Here is a 19,412-nt window from a genome sequence, read left to right on the forward strand (position 1 = left end):
CCATCCAGACATACTGTAAACGCAACTTTGGTTTTATGCAAATCTTGACTTTTTGTAAAAACCTGAGCTTGGCTCTGCCCCTCGCATCTCCTGGGTATACCTACAGTCCCTTGGTTTTGATAAGTGGCTTTTCTAACCTAACAGGTGCATGGTAATGGATGGGCCACATGACACTTTTACTCTACTGAACATTTTTATGTGTATTTTTATTTTTTATTTTTTTACTGAAGGTAGACTTTTCTTATGCAATATTTAATCATTTACTCCATTTTAACTACAAACCTTAGTCACAGGTTTACTTTAAAATGGAAACTATAGGCTTGAAGATTTTTTTTTTTTTTAATGGGTTTGTGATAGTAGTTGCAAGATGGTAATAATTGACCTTATCCACCTGTATCTAAGAAATAATGCATAGTTCTAGTCCGTAAAAACCACATGCAGTCTAGGATAAATGTATTTAGGGATTTTTATTGCGCTTACTTGCAGCAGACCTAAACTCTCACCTAAATCCATAATTTCCTCAACCCTTTATTATAATCAAATTAAAGATTAATGTTATTTACCTACCAGTCATTAAGGTTCCCTTTGGCTGGCAATCTTGGAAGAGTCCTGCCATGACATTATCTCAAGGGAAATCTATGTATTGTAAATGAGTTAGCTGTCAGTAAGGAGTTGAAGTGACATTTTCACAAGTAGTAAGGAGACTACCACTGCTGGACTCCTGAAGAACATGACTTGACTGTCTTGCTTAAACAGTTTTGAGTCACTGACCCAGGACAAGCATGTTGCATGTAAATGACTTAACACAGGTCAGTAGCTTCAAAAACATTACATTCAAAGCATCAGTCAGAACTAGAAGTCTCAAACCAAGCATTCAGCAATGACAGCCTACAAGATTCTCACGAAAGAATCACGTTAAAGAGGAACTTTACTCTCCCAATCAACATTGTTTATCCTATTCCTGATGCCGCTAGCATTAGTAAATACATAGGATTTATTGTTTTAAAATTTTTACATTTGTTCAGTTACTTCCTGGTTTCTTGGCTAGGCAAGTGATGCCATACATCCCAGGAGCCTTCAGGAGGGGTTTCCTCAGCTAAGCACCCTCTCCTGGATGCATTCTTGAGCTAAGGGCAGATGGATTCCAGGAAGTAAATGCTACATTAATCATCTGCCCTTACTCAAGATGGCCATGACCAGAAATGCTGGGGGGGTATTTTTCAAAGTGATTTCTCAACAAAATAAAGCAGAGAGACATGGATGGATGGAGAAGTTTGCTTTGAATATTAAAAATTAAATACTTTTCGATTTGTGGTGCTCAGATGTAGTGAAGATCCTCTTTAAGCAGAGAAATTTGTGACCTGATGAATAACTGCATGTAGAGCCATAATGGCACCTACTAGGTTTGCACAGGTTCTCTCCAATGGTGACAGTTTCTTACCACAACTAAAACACAATGAAAGATTGTATTACTTTTACAGAAAGGGAAAGAGGAACAAGGCAACCTTCTTCTGAAAATACTTGTGGTCTGTCACTGAGCAGGTAGAAACTTTCAAAAAGTGAAGTTAAAATTCATGATCTGAATTTTTTTTTAAAGCCCACGTTTACCTACAATAAACAAGATACATTACGCAAAGTGGTTGTAAAGGCAGAAGGTTTTTTTTTTATCTTAATACATTGCATGCATTAAGATAAAGACTTCTGTATGCAGCAGCCATCCTAATACTTACCTGAGCCCCATTTCTATCCAGCAATGTCCACAAGTGGCTTGCCAGTGCGTGACTCTCCCTCCTAATTGGCTGAGACACAGCAGCAGTGCCATTGGTTCCTGCTGCTGTCAATCAAAGCCAGTTGGTCAATCAGGAGAGAGAGGGGACAAGGCCGAACTGGGGCTTCGTGTCTAAATGGAAACACGGAGCTGCAGCTTGGCTCAGGCACCCCAATAGCAAGCTGCTTGCTAGGGAGTGGCCAGGAGAGCTGAAGAGGGACCCGAGAAGAGGGGAATCTGGGCTGCTCTGTGAAAAAACACTACACAGGGCAGGTATAGAAAGAAAACCCAGAGACTTTAAAACACTTTAAGCCCCATACACACGGGCAGAATGTTGGGAGACATTTGCTGGTTCAAAAAAATAACGGCTGACATTCTGCCCGTGTGTATTTTGGTCCGTCAGACAGAAGCCCGCTATTTGGCCAGCTTCTGTTGGACGTGTTTGCTGGAAAACCAGTAGTCGTCTGACTCCCGATCAGCGCTCTTAGCCAATAGCAGAGCGCTGATCGAAGTTGTTCTGGCAGGGGGCTGGTCGTCCTGTCAGAATACAACAGCTCAGCAGGGGAGATTACAGGACTAACCTTGAATGGTTATTACCGTGGCTCCGATCAAATCGGACAGTTTTTTTTCATGCAATCCAGCAGGTAAAAACTGTAGTGTGTACCCGGCTTTACTGTCATGTATGAGGTGTTCCTTGTGCTTCAGTCTTCTATTTGAATAGGAATCTTTTGTCCTCCAGTGCCCCCACCACTCCTGTAATCTTCTGGTCCAGCGCCCATTCTGCCTACCTCCTCCATTTATAGACGTCAGTACTACAGCGTATATAAATAAAACATGATCCATGAGTTGAGGGGTTGGACCATTCAATCATCTGCTCAGCCTCCATTTAAAGGTCAAGTTTAATGTATTCATTCTTGATGAGTGCCTGTGACAGCGCCTCAGTTCCAATAACCCACTCCCATACCGGAAGATGGTGGCAGCAAAGTTAGGTTGGGGTGGAGGCATCAGAAGATGGAATATTTCAACTGAACTATAAGACAGAAGCACAAAGGACACATCACACTGAAGGAAAGTAATGTGCTTATTTGTGTTTTTTTTTTATAGGTAGCCTCAGGCAGCATAATAGCTAGAACAGAGATGGATGAACCTTGGCACCCCAGATGTTTTGGAACTACATTTCCCATGATGCTCATGCACTCTGCAGTGTAGATGAGCATCATGGGAAATGTAGTTCCAAAACATCTGGGGTGCCAGGGTTCGCCATCACTGAGCTAGGGGATGAGTATTTTCAGGAGATAAGCAAGGGTTCTTTTTAGGACAGCCAAACTGTATACAAGGTTGAAATGCATATAAGTGTTTTACCAAAATAATTCTGTTCACACAATTGTATCTGCTTACTTTCTGGACTAAGAAAGAGGGTCATCACACCTTGGCATTCCGGAATCGTGTGCGATTCTGCCCACAGCTCCACAATCCCAGGACATGTTTGCAGTGCTATTACTTATAATGGCACCCCAATCATGGTACCATTTTGCTGCAATAAATCACTCTGCAATCGCAAACACGCAACACTGGCGCCCAAAAGAAGCTCCTGCTCCTTTTTGAGCAACAAGCTTCACATATTCACTTGCCCCGATTGCAGCACGATCCAAAAGGCAGTAAAATCACACCTCAATTGGGGTGCCATTAGAAGTAATGGCATCGCCAACACATCCTGCATTTTGTCGCGATTTTGGAATGCCCAGGTGTGAACAGAGCCTAATTGCTGCAAGTTCCCCAAAACAATACCAGAAAACAGGTTTGTTAACTATATTAGTGCTTTATTAGCACAGAGTCTACAAGTACTCACTCATATTCAGATTTCAGCTTTGCATACGATTGTGGAAATAGGAAATTAAAAACGGAACTCCAGTCAAAAATTTAAATACAGAGTCGAAAAATACATATCTACAACTTTACTTTCTCAAAGATTTTCAAGTTCATTCAATCTTATACTTGTCAGAAAAACTGCTAATTTGTTTGTGAGCTTACTGCTTGGTGAATACAAGTATTGCTATTTTTTCACTGTCCACTGAGAAAGCTGGAAACAGGAGACATAGAAAGCTGCAATGCTGAACCACAAAGATTAACTGCTTAATCAAGAACCGTGAATGTCACCTGTCTAGTGCTGCAGTGCGGAAAATGAGTGTAAAGCAGAAGACTGGCTGTACAGAACTACAAATCTTTGGCTGGTAAAACAGTAAATATATAGAATGTATTAAGGAAGAGATCCCATGAGTAATTACAAATTAAAGTAGAACTCTAGTCAAACTTTTTTCATATTGGCTAGAGTAAGGGAGTGTTATAATCCCTGACGTTTTATTATTTTATTTTTATGCCATCTGTGTCCCATGGGGTTGATTTATCTCCACCTCCTGTCCCATTGCCAAAACAGGAAGTGAGAGGAACTCCCTGCAAATGAAGGCAATCCCTTTGTGCTCCTCAGGTTACCAGAACTAGTGTCATCATTTGAAGATCTCCCATCTATTACTGTTTTTGGGACAACCCAAAATTTGGGATTTTCTTTTACTTTTGATAAAAACTGTAAAATAGCCAGGGTGAATCTCCCCTACTGGGGGCACGGACAGCAATAAAAAAAAAATGGTGTTCTAATCCTACTTCACTCTGTCCAAAGTAAAAATAAAAAAAATAAAACGAAATTGCCTTCATACCTTAAATTCTGGTCTATAGTTTTATGTTAAAATATCCAAACGTTGAAATGCTAATTAACTGTAATAAATCGTATTTATATTTCTCTGATTACTGCCCAAACCGCTCCTCCCCTGTCAGAAGCCCAATTTATGGGTGTTCCTATTGCTGCCAACAGTCCTCTGAATGCGCTCCACTGAGAAATAGAGGTGAGGAATGACATGCCACCTATCCCTGCATTATTATTGATTGCACATTGCTACTGTAGAGCCAAGACAGAGCTCACTTGTTTTTACCCCTTTTCTGCGAGTGTACTTACATGATTCAACCATCTGCCAAGGTGAGCATTTTATATTTAAATGGAGTTTGAAACTAATGTGAGTCACTGTATGCACATACATTGGATATTCAAAGAAGAATAGGTTATAATCACAAATGATAGTGAGGGAACTGGACAATGGGGGAATTTATCAAAACTCTAGAAGACAAAATCTGGAGCAGCTGTGCATGGCAACCAATCAGTTTCTATCTTTAGCATGCTCATTTAAAAATGAAAGATAGAAACTGACTGCCACGCATGACTGCTCTAGATTCCGTTTGCTCCCAGAAACATAGAAAAGCAACGTCAGAAAAAGAGACGCGGCCCATGGAGTTTTTTTATATTTATTTATACATGTTTTTGTATTTTTTTTTTTGTTACCTTTTGAGTATACATCTGGTTGTCCCAAGCACGTTTGAAGCCATTTATGGTTGAATGACTCACTACCTCTGCTGGATGTCTATTCCAAGCCTTCAGTAACAGTAACATACTTTCTAAGACCACCTGTTATTTTTAGGTCTGTTCTTGATCTTGGTTTCATATTGAAAATTCTGCCCTCATACGATTTTTACAGGAGAAAAAGCATATTAACCACTTGCCGAGCGGCACTTTGATGGATACCTCGGTAACAGCAGCAGCTGCTGCCACAACCGAGTTATTCATCTTTGGAGCCGGAGGTTCTGTTTACGATAATGGTGGTCTCTGCAACGGATTTGCCGCAAGATCACCATTATCGGCAGCGGGAGAGGGGCCACCCCCCTTCCCACTGCTCCCCCGCGCCCTCTACCGCTTACCGGAGCCATGAGCACCAGTGGAGGCGATTGAGACCTGCCCGTGTCTGGGTATGGATAAGCGTGAGGCCAAGATGGTCCCCCCATGTCCATACCATAGCAGGGAGGAACCGACGTAAAAACGTCACTTCCGCCCATACGTCTTAAAGGGTAATTTTTCAGTTATTTTTTCAAATGACAATTTTTTTTTTTTTGCATTTAAGTCCAAATATGAGATCTGAGGACTTTTTGACCCCAGATCTCATATTTGAGAGGACCTGCCATGCTTTTTTTCTATTACAAGGGATGTTTACATGAGTAGCACCTGCATGGAAACTGGACAAACCACACGTGAGGTATCGCCGTGATCATTAGCGAGAGAGAGCAATAATTCTAGCCCTAGACCTCCTCTGTAACTCAAAACATGCAACCTGTAGATTTTTTTTAAATGTTGCCTATGGAGATTTTTAAGGGTAAAAGTTTGACGCCATTCCACAAGCGGGCGCAATTTTGAAACGTGACATGTTGGGTATCAATTTACTTGGCATAACATTATCTTTCACAATATAAAAAAAAAATGGGCTAAGTTTACCGTTGTCTTATTTTTTTTTTATTTAAAAAAAGTGCATTTTTTCCAAACAAAAAAAGTGTGCTTGTAAGACCGCTGCGCAAATTCAGTGTGCCCAAAAGTATTGCAATGACCGCCATTTTATTCTCTAGGGTGTTAGAAAAAAAAATATATAATGTTTGGGGTTCTAAGTAATTTTCTAGCAAAAAAAAAAAACACCACGTGTTTTTAACTTGTAAACACTGAGTCTGAAAAAGACGCCTGGTCTTCAAGTGGTTAAAAGGCAAACATTCACTACATCACTCACACAGGGGATGCAAAAGGTAATTGTACATAAAGAAAAAAGATTTTTATTCTATAGCTACTTTCAGCTCTCATTACTGAATGTAGCGACTAAGGCACAAATGATACAGTTTAGTGAATTAAGCCTATTTTGTAGTGAAAATAAATTATATTTAATATTCTAGGATAAAGGTAAAATGTAGTGTTAAAATTCTGAAGTCAGTTTAAAGTAAATCTGTAACTTCATAAAAGCTATAAAAAAAGTTTAATTGGATAAAATCCAGAAAAGGCACCCAGTAATACTAGCTGCTATTTTCTTTATGCCTACCCCAAGAGCACTTAAGGTTTTCTTCTTCTAGTGATCCCTCTAACCCCCTATTTGTAATTTGGGCAAATCCATTACAATAGGAGGAAGAGCTTGACTTGGCCATTTGAACATGAAATGTGTACATCAGTGTGCTGCAGGTTTTAGGGCTCTCATTGTGTTCATGAAACTTTTAAAGTGAACTTGCAACAAGCCACCCCTGGCCTCCCTAGCTGAGGCACATTGCATTAGAGAACCCTTTTAAAATGAATAAAATGCAATGGACCTCAGGGCACAAAAATGTAGTGCAGGTTTCTTCATTCTGCAGTGAAGCACATCACAAATTGCACATTGCAGTATGGTGTAATATAGGCATTATGTGGAGCTGTGCTGGGGTTATATTTAAAATAAATAGTACAGCAATGCAGGCATGGTGTGTTACTGCACGTTATCACAATGTGTGTGTGGTGAAGAAGCCTTAACAGCTCACAAGCACCTGTTTGTTTACATTAAAAGGCCGCCGAACCCTCACCGACAAAAAAAATGACAGCTTTGAGGAGGAGTTTCTCCACAGTGCTTAAAGCCACAGTTAACAGCTAGTTTTAAAGTGCTTTATTTTCTTTATCAAAAAATGTAAATGTTAATTTCATAACAGGTACACTTTAAAATTCTTCAAGCAGCAGTTTATAAGCGTTTGCAAAATTACAGGTTTACTAGAAGCCTTCAAAGCTCAGAATGCATCATACACAGAAGTGCTAATGACCTGGAACAGGCAATCATTAAAAAACGCGAAGTGGAAGGGTAAGACAGTAATAAGTTAAGCATTTACCCTTTTTCACAACAGCATGTTATGATAGCACCATAGCCAGTGCTGACAGGCACATTACACCAGCACACCTAATGGATGTTTAATAGGGAAGGTTATTTGCATGAGGTCAGTGAGGCTAATGGGAGGCCTGTCTCTGACAAGACACAAGATAGACCGGGCTGCATACACAAGCCATTTATAGAGTTCAGGCACACAGAATGGTCAAGGATCAGAACACAGAAGAGCAGACAAGTCTTTATTTTTTAATGGGCACGTCAGACTGGAGCAACTTTGCTATAACTCTGCCTTTTATTAAAAGAGAGCTGTTCAAGGGCTTTTATTTCACAATTTATATTGCGTAGTAAAACCTAAAAGCGACCTAAACCTTAATATGAAGCTCACAGCTACAAATATGCAGAAGAAAGAGCTGCAAGGAACTATACGAATTAATGGTTGAAGACTCCGGATCATAACTGAATACTAATTGTGGCTGGGGTCTATCAAATGTAGTAAAGGCATGACAGAGGAGTTAATTTTTAAATGCCCTGCAAAAAAATCCACTGGAATTTAATTGGTTGCCAAAGGTAGCACCTACATTTTTTTTCCCTCCAGCTTTTAGATATTAGTATGTGTTAACATTCCAATGCCAACTGTAGATAGCTGTAGACATAACCCTACGATTAAGGGACACATTTTGTAGATCCTCATTGGATGCAAAAGATATTTGAAAAGTCTGAATAAACGTGGAAAGTCCCTGTTGCTAGACCATTCACCTGAACAAAACCTACCCATAACATTATATGTGTATTGAAGATATTTTATGCATGTTATTTACCTGTAAATGCCTTCCTGAGATTGCACCAAGGTGTCAACATCTTGGATGTGTTGTCAGCAACCCCAGCAGACTTCTAACTGTCACTCAAAAGATACTCGGGTAGTGAGAGACCAGTGCCTGGTAAATGTTTTTTTCAAATTTGCAAAACTTTCCATGCCCCAACATGGCTGTGAGCGATAGGTAGATCACAATCAACATGTTTGTAACCCCCAATTCTAAACCTTCTATACACACTCTATAATAATAATAATAATAAAAAAAAAAAAAAAAATAAAAAAAAAATAAAAAAAAAAAGGTACCATAAGAAGCTATAGGGCTACACCAAAAAAAAAAAAACACCCCACAGAATTGCAGCTGTATCCCACAATTGATTCCACTAGATTTTTGTTAGGGGTGTCTAAAGGGGGGCTGAATACAAATGCACGCTACACATTTTTATTTATTTGTAAAAAAAAATTGCAAATCATTTATCATTTTTCTTCTACTTCACAATTATGTGCCACTTTGTGTTGGTCTATCACATAAAATCCCAATAAAATAAATTTACGTTTTTGGTTGTAACATGACAAAATGTGGAAACTTTCAATTAGTATGAATAATTTTTCAAGGCACTGTACAATATGTGAAGTGGGGACCTTTAGTTTGTAAGCTACTTTAGGGCAGCCACCGATTCTGCATAAAATTGTCAGCGCTATATAATTACCTGTAATAAATACATTTAATAAAAATAAGTTTCCCTGGACTAGGTATGCATCGCTCAAACCACAGTGGCAAGGAGATTTGTCTCTGAACCCCTCTTTCATGGATTCTCTGTGCTCCTGGTACACTCATAAAATAGATAAAACATTCAGACCCTTGATGGCAGCAATGTGTTAGCATTACTGAAAGATCAGCTGTGGAGAGATCACTGGAGGAGGATGTGCAATATCGCATAAGCTACTGACCTCTGTTATAAAATATCATGTACAACTATCCATACTGCCATGTTTGCAGGGAGCATTACTGACACATTGTCAGATATAAACACATTATTTTGTTTGTAACAATTTATATTACCGCTACTGGAATCTAGTACCACTTGGTCTGTGTATGTACAGTGCATATAAAATGTTTGCACTTGTAAAAATGTCAGGTTTTGAGATGTAAAAAAATCAGACCAAGATAAATCGCTTCCAATTGATCCAGCTTGCCAAAACTTACCTGAGGAAGCCAAAATTGATTTGGGAGAATGTGCTGTGGACAGACAAAACAAAATTGCAGCTTTTTGGTAAAGCACATCATTCTATTATTTTCGGAAAAAGAAATGAGGCCTTTAAAGTAAAGAACAGTCCCTACATTCAAACATGGTGGAGTTTCACTGATGTTTGGGGGGTTGCTTTGCTGCTTCAAGCAGTGGATGTCTTTACAGTGCATGGTATTATGAAATCTGAAGACTAGCAAAGAATTCTGGAGAGCCTAGTGTCAGAAAGTTCGGTCTTCATCAGAGGACATGAGTCTTAAAGAAGGACAATGACCCAAAGCACATGTCGAAAAGCACCCAGAAATGGTTTAAGACAAAGCACTGGAGAGTACTGAACTGGCCAACAGTGAGTCCAGATCTAAATCCCATAGAGCACCTGTGGAGTGATTTAAAAACAGCAGTTTGGAAAAGGAACCCTTCCAATCTGAGAGACCTGGAGCAGTTGGCGGAAAAAGTTATCTGTAGTTCCAGTAGAGGTCTAAAACTCCATTGAGGGTTACAGGAAGTGATTGATTTCAGTTGTTTTTTTCCAAGGGGTGCGCTACCAAAAATTAAATCGAGGATGCCAATAATTTTGTCCAGTCCAGTTTTGGAGTTTTGCATGGAATGTGTCAGATTTGGCTTTTTGGTAAATAAGACCTGTAGTTTTCTCATTCACAGATCCCTACGAATGAATGATGCAACTCTGTGGGTGGAGTCTGAAGCAGTGTCGCCAATATTAACTATGAAAAACCCCCACATGTGGGAAGCAAGCGATTAGGAAAATGTTACACCCTAAAAATAACAATCAGGGGAGCAGTCAACAGTCAATGTCTTGCACTAATTGATTAAAAAGTGTTAGCTGGAGATCGGCTTTAACCACTTCCCATTCGATGTTCATATATAAATGTACAGATAGGAAGTGGTTAATACCAGAATAATCCTGTACCATTTTTTCAGCCAGTGATCTGCTGTCACGTAAAGTTATCTGGGCGGTGGCTCCCCGGCTCTCCTGTTACTCTGGAGAGCACAGGACGTTGGTAAGCAGTCAGGTCAGCTGCCCAAAGAAGAGATGGTAGAACATCTGTTCCCCCATTTCCTCTGTGACAAATGATCCCGAAAGCGATGAGGATTTTGTCTCTTCTGGTTTTAGAGACATCATTTCCTCACTGGTGGGGAAGGGGAGACATCATGACCTATGATGTCTTAATAAAGACCACCTGTCACCTGCCCAAAACTATCACAAGGGGGCTTGTTCACCCGACTGTGAAAAAAGTTAAATTGAAAAAAGTGTAAAAAAAAAAAAAATTGAGATAAAAAAAAAAATCTTTAAAAGTACACCCACGCATACACACAAATGCGCACATAGGTTCAGCACAAATGTGTAAACAGTGATTTACACATGTAAGGCATCGCCACAAACGTTGACATGAGCAATTATTATTATAGGGCCATATTTCAACATGTCATTACTTTAATTCATAATTTTGATATACAAGTGACTAAATTTTGTAAAAAAAAAAAAAAAAAAAACACTATAGCCAATAAAATCAAATGTTTTCATACATTTAGGTCAAAATGTATTCTGCTACATGTCTTTGGTAAAAGACCTGTACTGCCAGAACAGTACAAATACCCCCAAATTACCCTTTTATGGAACATTAGTAATGGCATTTTGAGCTTTTTTTTTTTTTAAGTCTTGTCATAATTTTTGGGGAAAATAAAGACATTAAATATAATTTGTGGTTTTTGTTTCCACATTTTGTTTACAGTGATCATATAAATGTAACCCTTTATATTTTACATCCCATCATCAGAGTAGTTCAGTGTCACCACAGTAACATTGCACTACTCTGAGTGGAAGATGGATGCAGCCAAATACAGGACCATTCTGGATGAAAACCTGTTGGAGTCTGCAAAAGACCTGAAACTGGGACAGAGATTTATCTTCCAACAAGACAATGATCCCAAACATACAGCAAAATCTACAAAGGAATGGTTCACAAATAAACGTATCCAGGTGTTAGAAAGGCCAAGTCAAAGTCCAGACCTGAATCCAATCGAGAATCTGTGGAAAGAGCTGAAAACTGCTGTTCACAAACGCTCTCCATCCAACCTCACTAAGCTCGAGCTGTTTTGCAAGGAAGAATGGGCAAGAATTTCAGTCTCTCGATGTGCAAAACTAATACAGACATACCCCAAGCGACTTGCAGCTGTAATCGCAGCAAAAGGTGGCTCTACAAAGTATTAACGCAAAGGGGCCGAATAATTTTGCACGCCCCACTTTTCATTTTTTTATTAGTTAAAAAAGTTTCAAAAATCCGATAGATTTCGTTCCACTTCACAATTGTGTCCCACTTGTTGGTGATTCTTCACAAAAAATTAAAATTTTATATCTTTACGTTTGAAGCCTGAAATGTGGCAAAAGGTTGAAAAGTTCAAGGGGGCCGAATACTTTCGCAAAGCACTGTATGTTGCACTACTGGCAGAATCAAAAGATGAAATAAAGAGAAAAAAGCAGTGTAATGTGCAAGAACTGGTAACCCCTAAAATAATTATTTTTTTCTTGAGTTTAGATACACTTTAAGAGTAGTACTCCCATTAAGCGATTAGGGGTAGAGGTTAATTTAAGGCGGGGTCACACCTATGGTACTTTTGCTTTTTATTATTTATTTTATCTTGCTTTTTAATTTTTTGCCCAATACGTTTAATATTTGTGCATGATCATTATCTTTTTAGGTTTTCAGCCAACTTTTTGAAACTCTGTATATTGTATTAGACAGAAAGAACATGGTTAATCACAGCCATCAGTCTGAAGTGGGGCTTCAAGAACTAGAATGTTCTTCAGCAGAGTTACCTTTTTTGGTTGTTGGAGGAAAGGGGGAAAAAAAACAAAAAAGGGAGCTAAACTTGCAAATTGGAGAGGACCATACAAACTCCATTACCAAAGCACACTGCCAAAGGTTAAAACGCAACCCCAGCACTAAAAGAACTTTAATTATAGTCTTTCAAAGGACTTTTTGAAATACACCTGTCAGCTGCAAACAAATGCTCCTCAAATTTCTCCTTTTGATTGGGACTGCAGTGTTTTGCCAATCATTTCATGCAACCTCCCTGTACATGTGACTGCAGAATCAGAAAGGTTCTTAAAATAACTGCTTTCTGAAATGACAGAACTGTGCATGTGTTCCAAGGTATTAAGCAAAGGATTTTAAAGAGTGGTTTGACTTGGGCATTTTGGCACAGAGTCCCTTATATGCATCCTCATGACATGTATATAGTCTATTTATTTACTAGGATATAGTAGGGAAGGATTAAAACCCAGCAGTCTATTTTCTGCAGGGAGACTTAGAAGATGAATCTACCTCGGGGACAAAGGCAGCAATAAAAAACTTGATATACTAGAGACGGCATAAAAAGCTTAGGAGAACTGAAGGCAAAAAAAACACAACTTTTTTTTCATCATTTTTGGATAGAACAAGAGAGTTATAACGCGTGTCATTTTTCTTGCCATCTGTGTTCAATTGTGGAGATTTCCCTTTAATCTTGTCACCATGTTCACCAGGAACATTTCCCCTTATTAATGTCCTGGGGACAATCCAAAATTTTAGGTTTTCTTTTACTTTCAGCGATAATGGTAAACAGGACAATTAGAGAGAGTGAATCATAATGGGGGGAAAGACAGTGACACAAATATGACAGGGTTTCTAATACCTCTACACATCACCAGAAATAAAAAAATAAAAAAAGTTTTGCCTTTAGTATATCATAACAATTTAGAAATCTATACTAGCTTTGTTCAGAATTACAAATCCTGAATGATGACCTTGAAAATAAAAACAGCTATCTAAATCTACCTCATTTTATAGCAATAAAATAAATGTCAGGAGTTCAAATCATTTCCTAAAAAAAATGTAGCAAATAAAAAATAAAATAAAAAATATGCACACTTAAAGAGAGGCCATCACCTTGCCCAGTCAGGGCTCTGGATACCAACAACCATCCATTGTCTAGTTTCTCATAAAAATGATTGGAAATCAGTGAGAGGAATCATGCAATGTCTGTGCAGCTCCTATTAGCGCAAGGGGAAATTTTTTTTTCTTTTTGGACATAGATGTGCTTTACTTCAGATCTTGTTTAGGAGTTACCTTAAACCATATGATTTTTTTAATGTTTCCATGTGTTTAACATCCTCAAAAATCACATGAACAGTGTGTTATATTAAGTATTTACATGTAAATAATGCTTAGCAGAAGTCTTCATTAAATTGCTAAAGCAACAGACTAGTTGATTTACATTAGCAATGCTGAAGCGGAAAATTCCCAGGTCACACAAACTTTTGTGCTGCAGAACATTCTGCCAGAGTTTTATGTACAGCGGCTTGTCAACACTGTATTATTTTCATGTCCATCAAACCATTAGCCTAAATCATTTTCCACAGGGCTCTCATTTAATCAGTGCTGCTTGATTTACTGGTCCTTTGGTAATTGTTTGATACAAAAGGTCCTGTACAAATGACTATTGTGTGGTGTAACACGGTCACATCTCATGTATATAGCGCATTCATCATCCTGCTGCTAACTCCTGAGCTTCCATCACTGTCGTAGGCTGCAGACATACGGCTTTACTGTGTCCAAAACAAACTGGTAAGCAATGATTAATTGGGATACCTCTGCGTCAGTTCACAAGGAATCATAGAACCACTTATAAACAAAAACTAGACCACTTCAATCAAAAACAAGCTCAGCCTTTTATCTCAGCTTGCATAATCCCATCCTATACCTTTCAGATATGCTTTATTACAAGATTACGACCTACTGCAAAGTTCCTCGTCCTTTTGAATATAGTTTTTCTCTGAGCGTTTGTTCACACCAGGTGCATGGAGCTATGATCAATGCAGGCTTAATGCAAACAATTGTTTTCTATGTGCCCTGTTCACACCCTAAAAGGTCCATTGCACATTATGTGCCTAAAAAATGACAGGACCTCTGGCAGAAAAAAGCAGCAAAAAAAGATTAGCATAATAGCTTGCATTGTATTTAGGCGGGTTTTTGTGCGTTTGCCTTTATAAGCTCATTTATCACTATAATAAATTTATATTTGAAAATGCCTTAATGCTGTGTTTATGCATCACTTTTTTTTCTGCCTGAAACCTCCTCTCAAAATCGTGCTTTTTTTTTCAGCCTGTAAAAGCTCCTCTTCAATATGGATGTAAACATCCAAATGTGCACGGGCACAAAGGCTAACACAGAGTTGCTTCTACATTGCTAGAAGAAAAAGCATATGCTTGTACAAGGAGCATTTTTTTGCCCAGTGTGCTTGAGACCTAAAAAGGGTGTTGGTGTGCATTGCATAAAAATTCAGTATGTTTGTATTTTTAAACAAAGATACACAACATGTAGCAACTCACCGCAATCTTTGTAAGTATTGGTCGTTAGCTTTCAATAAAATGAACCAAAAAAGTAAATGATGTGCTGTTAAAACGCACAGCAGCATGTATGTATTTTACACCACATAACGTGAGCTCTCTGGTGTGAATGTGCCCCTACTGAAAGTTATTGGATAAGATCTGTAATACTAAAGAAGTGAAGAATGAGAAGAGTTTGGCAAGATAAGAGCCTACAACTATATTGGTGACATTTGTAGGACCTTTTAACAGGACCATAAAACACATTGGCGTTGATTTACAAAAATTGGAGGGTGCAAAATGTGGTGCAGTTCTGCATAGAAACCAATCAGCTTCCTTTTTTTTTTTTTTGTAAAAGCTTAATTCAACAAGCTGAAGTTAGAAGCTTTTACGAACCCAGAACAAAAATGCAGCAATGAAATCAGAATCGCTCATCTGCATACTTGTTCAGGGTCATTGTAATGAAGCTATAGGACCAGCGTGGCCATCTAGCATCTTGTATTTTTATGAGGAGCACAACAGTAGTCAGACCTGTAGATTTCAGCACTGGTGGATCTGACATTTTCTATAAGAATTAGCACCTACCTTTCAATACTGACAACTCCAGTTGAGAAGCATGTTGCTGAAGAAGTCCGTGCAGTGTTATGGATTAAGGTAAGGTAGGTTTTTGTCAAAGACTTTATTAATAGTTAAGGGCTATGATCAAGTTAGCGCTAATGGTTAATTTTAGGAGTTGTAAGGTCTGTTTTACGGTTAGGGGCAGTATAGTAGAACACTGTACTTTTGTTCAATACAGAAAACGAACACGCTGGACTTTGCATCCCAAATTAACAATGACAGTTCACATATTTCTTTTATGACAGGTTTGATATTAAATTAAATATTTGCATTTAACCTTACCCTTTCGAGAGGCTCTAATTTTTAATCCATTCATGTTATGAACCTAACTGTCTAATTGGTTATTTTATCATTTAATTAATGAAGTGTCCCAAATCAGAACCTATTCAAATACAAGCATTTCCAGAATCCAGATAACCCTTGATGAAGGTTTTGTTATGTTTAAGTCCCATCATGTTTAAAGCCAACTCTATGAAACAATACTGTAGATTGGCCTTGATGGCATCATGACAGTAAACTATTCATGCCCTAAAGAACAACATTATCCAAAGGAGTTAGATCCTGGTACTCGGGGTAAGGTTTAGTTAAAATGAATGATTTGACTTATATAGTTGGTGGTTTTGCCCAACTCTACATTCTATATGTAATATATGACAATATATAATTACCCTTTCATCAGCCAAGCATAGAACTCAGTTATACAACCATACTAAATGAATAAGTCATATGGAGGACAATCAATTCCTATTATAACATCATTTTGTCACTACTGTTTTCTTTTATGGCAAAAATCATCCGCCAGAATTTTGAAAATTAATCCTACTTGTGCTTAATATTCCAGTGAGCTCCCATACAAAATATAACTCAAGGGATCTAGTTGCCTGAAAAATTAGGTGTGGGGTTTCTGAGATCGCCAGGAAGCTCAATGCTTCAAAAAACTAGTATGAAATTGTTATATTTTCCTAGAAGCCATTTATTCAATCAGATAGATTTAATATTAGAGAGACTCTAAAGCACCGTACACACAGGTCAAATGTTGTGAGACATCAGCCGGTTCAATAAAAAAACATCCGACATTAGGCTCATGTGTATAGTTGTGCTCAAAAGTGTGCATAACCAGGCAGAAATTGTGAAATTTTGGCATTAATATTGAAAATATGACTGATCATGCCGCATGAAGCCATTATCACATAATTTTTTGGATCCTTTTTAAATCATAACAGAAACCACCCATATGGCCCTGATAAAAAGTTTACATACCCTGGAATGTTCGGCCTTGGTACAGACACAGAAGGTGGAACACATCTTAAAAGTGTCAATTAAAAGTTTATTTCCCACATTTGTGGCTTTTTAAATCACAATTGGTGTCTGTGTCTAAATAGCCAATGAGTTTGTTAGCTCTCACATGGCTGCACTTAAGTAGGCTAGACACTGATCCATGACGAGGTAGAAAAGACAAGTCAAAAGATCTGCGTAACAAGGTAAAGAAACTTTACAAAGATGGAAAAGGATTTAAAAAGATATCCAAAGCTTATGCCAGTCAGTACTCTCTTAATCACTTAATATGAAGTGGAAAATTTGGGGATCTTTTGATACCAAGCAAAGGTCAGGTAGATCAAGAAAGATTTCAGCCACAACTGCCACAGGAACGGTTTGGGATACAAAGAAAAACACACAGGTAAACTCAGGAGAAATACAGGCTGCTCTGGAAAAAGATGGTGTGGTTTCTATTAAGGAGCACAATATGATGATACTTGAACAAAAAAGAGCCGCATGGTCAAGTTGCCAGAAAAAAGCCTTTACTGTACAAGTTCCATAAAAAAGGTTATTGCTTTCAGTATGCCCAACACCTTGACATGCCTCATTGGCATGTTTGTGGCATTGGTGCAGTAAAGGCTTCCTTCTGGCAGCTCAACCATGCAGTTCTTTTTGTTCAAGTATCATTGAATTGTGCTCCTTAAAAACAACCACACCATCTTTTTGGAGAGCAGCCCATATTTTTCCTGCGGTGACGTGTGGGTTTTTCTTCGTATCCAGAGCAATTCTTCCGCCGGGTGGCTGCAATCTTTCTTTGCATACCTGACCTTGTCTTGGTATCAAAAGAACCCCTAATGTTCCATTTAAGTGATTAAACAGTACTGACTTGCATATTCAAGGCTTTGGATATCTTTTTCTGTCTTTGTAAAGTTTCATTACTTTGTTACGCAGGTCTTTTGACTGTTCTTTTCCTACCTCCTCATGGCTCAGTGTAGCCTGCTTAGTGCATCCACGTGAGAGCTAACAAACGCATTGACTATTTATACACAGACACGAATTGTGATTTAAAAAGCCACAAATGTGGAAAAAATAACCTTTAATTGCCATTTAACCTGTGTGTGCCACCTTCTGTGTCTGTACCTAAGCCGTTCCAGGGTATGTAAACTTTTTATCTGTGTTATTTGGGTGATTTCTGTTATGATTTAAAAAAAAGATTTAAAAAAACTGATAAGAAATGGCTTCATGTGATTGCTATCCTTAAACAAAAGACAGCTTTTTGGCATGATGAGTCAGATTTTCAATATTAATGCCAAAATTTCACAATTTCTGCCCAGGTATGAAAACTTTTGAGCATGACTGTATAGTAGTTGGTCCAACAGAAACTGATCGGAGTTTTCCGGCGGGGGAAATCGCTGTACTAACATCAGATGGTTAGTACATCATCTCTGATCGAAGATGTCAGTTTTTTTCGTTCAACCCGTTGGGTTGAATAAAAGAAAAACTATTGGTGTGTACCAGGCTTTAAGGTACATTTTAAGATAAAGTTCTTACCAGGTGTGCCTGCATAAACTTGCGTGCAAGACCGAAAAGAGACTGTGCATGTCAGTGAAAAGATCTTTGAGCTGTCTAATCTTGCCATCTCATGTCCTTAAAATTAGGGCATTGGTCAGAAGCTGATAAAATAGCAGTCTATATTTGAGATAAATTCTTACTGTAAATTGTACTAAAAAAAAGAAAAGGTTTTCAGGAACAGACAACCTAAGCAGAATACACACCTGAGCCAGTGCGGTAAATTGCAGTCTGGGAACCTTGCCGCAGCTCAATTGTTCCATGGTTTGCATTGCGATAGACTGGACTGTAATATGTCCTACCCTCATATATTGGAGTAATCTGTAAGTCAGGGGATACAGCTGAACGCAGGTCCTGGCCCAACTGGCTATGCTGACTTGCATAAGAGCTTCTCAAGCCTGAAAAAAACACAATTACAAAGCATTAATATATTCCAGATTCTCCTCAGGGTGTTTAATCTTATCCCTCCCTTAGTTCATTGGTAGAACGAGTGAGTACCAAAAGTGCTGTTAACAGACACCACCAATCATTTTTTGGTAGGCATCTGTAAGCTCAGACACCATCTCATGGTAACTTCAATGTCAATAATCCCTGCCAGTTTTAGGACATAATAAAAGGTGTCATACCCCTATACTGTAGCTAGACCACCCAATGGTTTATTCCATATTATGGTATGTTCATTTTGGGGGGGGGCAGGGGTCTGACACTATCACTTGGCTGAATTGTCTTTAGCAGTTGGATAGACCTATACATTTGGGTGAAGGCATCTCACCACCGGACTCCCACAAATACAAGGGCCCGGCATAAATCCAGTTGCCAACAATCACACTTGAATAAATCAAATTTTTTTTTTTATGTAATCGCAGTTCAAATGGTTTTACTGCTTTTGTGCTTTCTAAGCGCTTGCAAAGCTGCTGTTTAGTTACACTGAAAGGGGAATAGCAACTGCAAAAGCTTTGGAAGATTTCATGCACTTTTTTTTGTGAGAGCGAATCAACTA

At 38.5% G+C, this 19,412-nt stretch overlaps 1 protein-coding gene across 8 annotated transcripts in view; it reads right to left on the reverse strand.

Moving 5' to 3' along the window:
• PKP4 (plakophilin 4) overlaps positions 1-19,412 on the reverse strand; it is a 474,949-nt gene that overhangs the window by 111,625 nt on the left and 343,912 nt on the right. For 6 of the 8 annotated variants that reach the window (XM_077447646.1, XM_077447645.1, XM_077447647.1 and 3 more), the window contains exon 8: positions 18,619-18,810. The exons of the other annotated variants lie outside the window; for them this stretch is intronic. In XM_077447646.1, the coding sequence (XP_077303772.1) occupies positions 18,619-18,810 (192 nt within the window). The remainder of the gene's footprint in view (positions 1-18,618; positions 18,811-19,412) is intronic. 8 annotated transcript variants of the gene reach the window in all.

This window comes from Lithobates pipiens, unplaced genomic scaffold (assembly GCF_037356315.1).
Source record: "Lithobates pipiens isolate NorthernLeopardFrog02 unplaced genomic scaffold, aLitPip1_a1.2 Scaffold_22, whole genome shotgun sequence".
NCBI classification, from domain to species: Eukaryota; Metazoa; Chordata; class Amphibia; order Anura; family Ranidae; genus Lithobates; species Lithobates pipiens.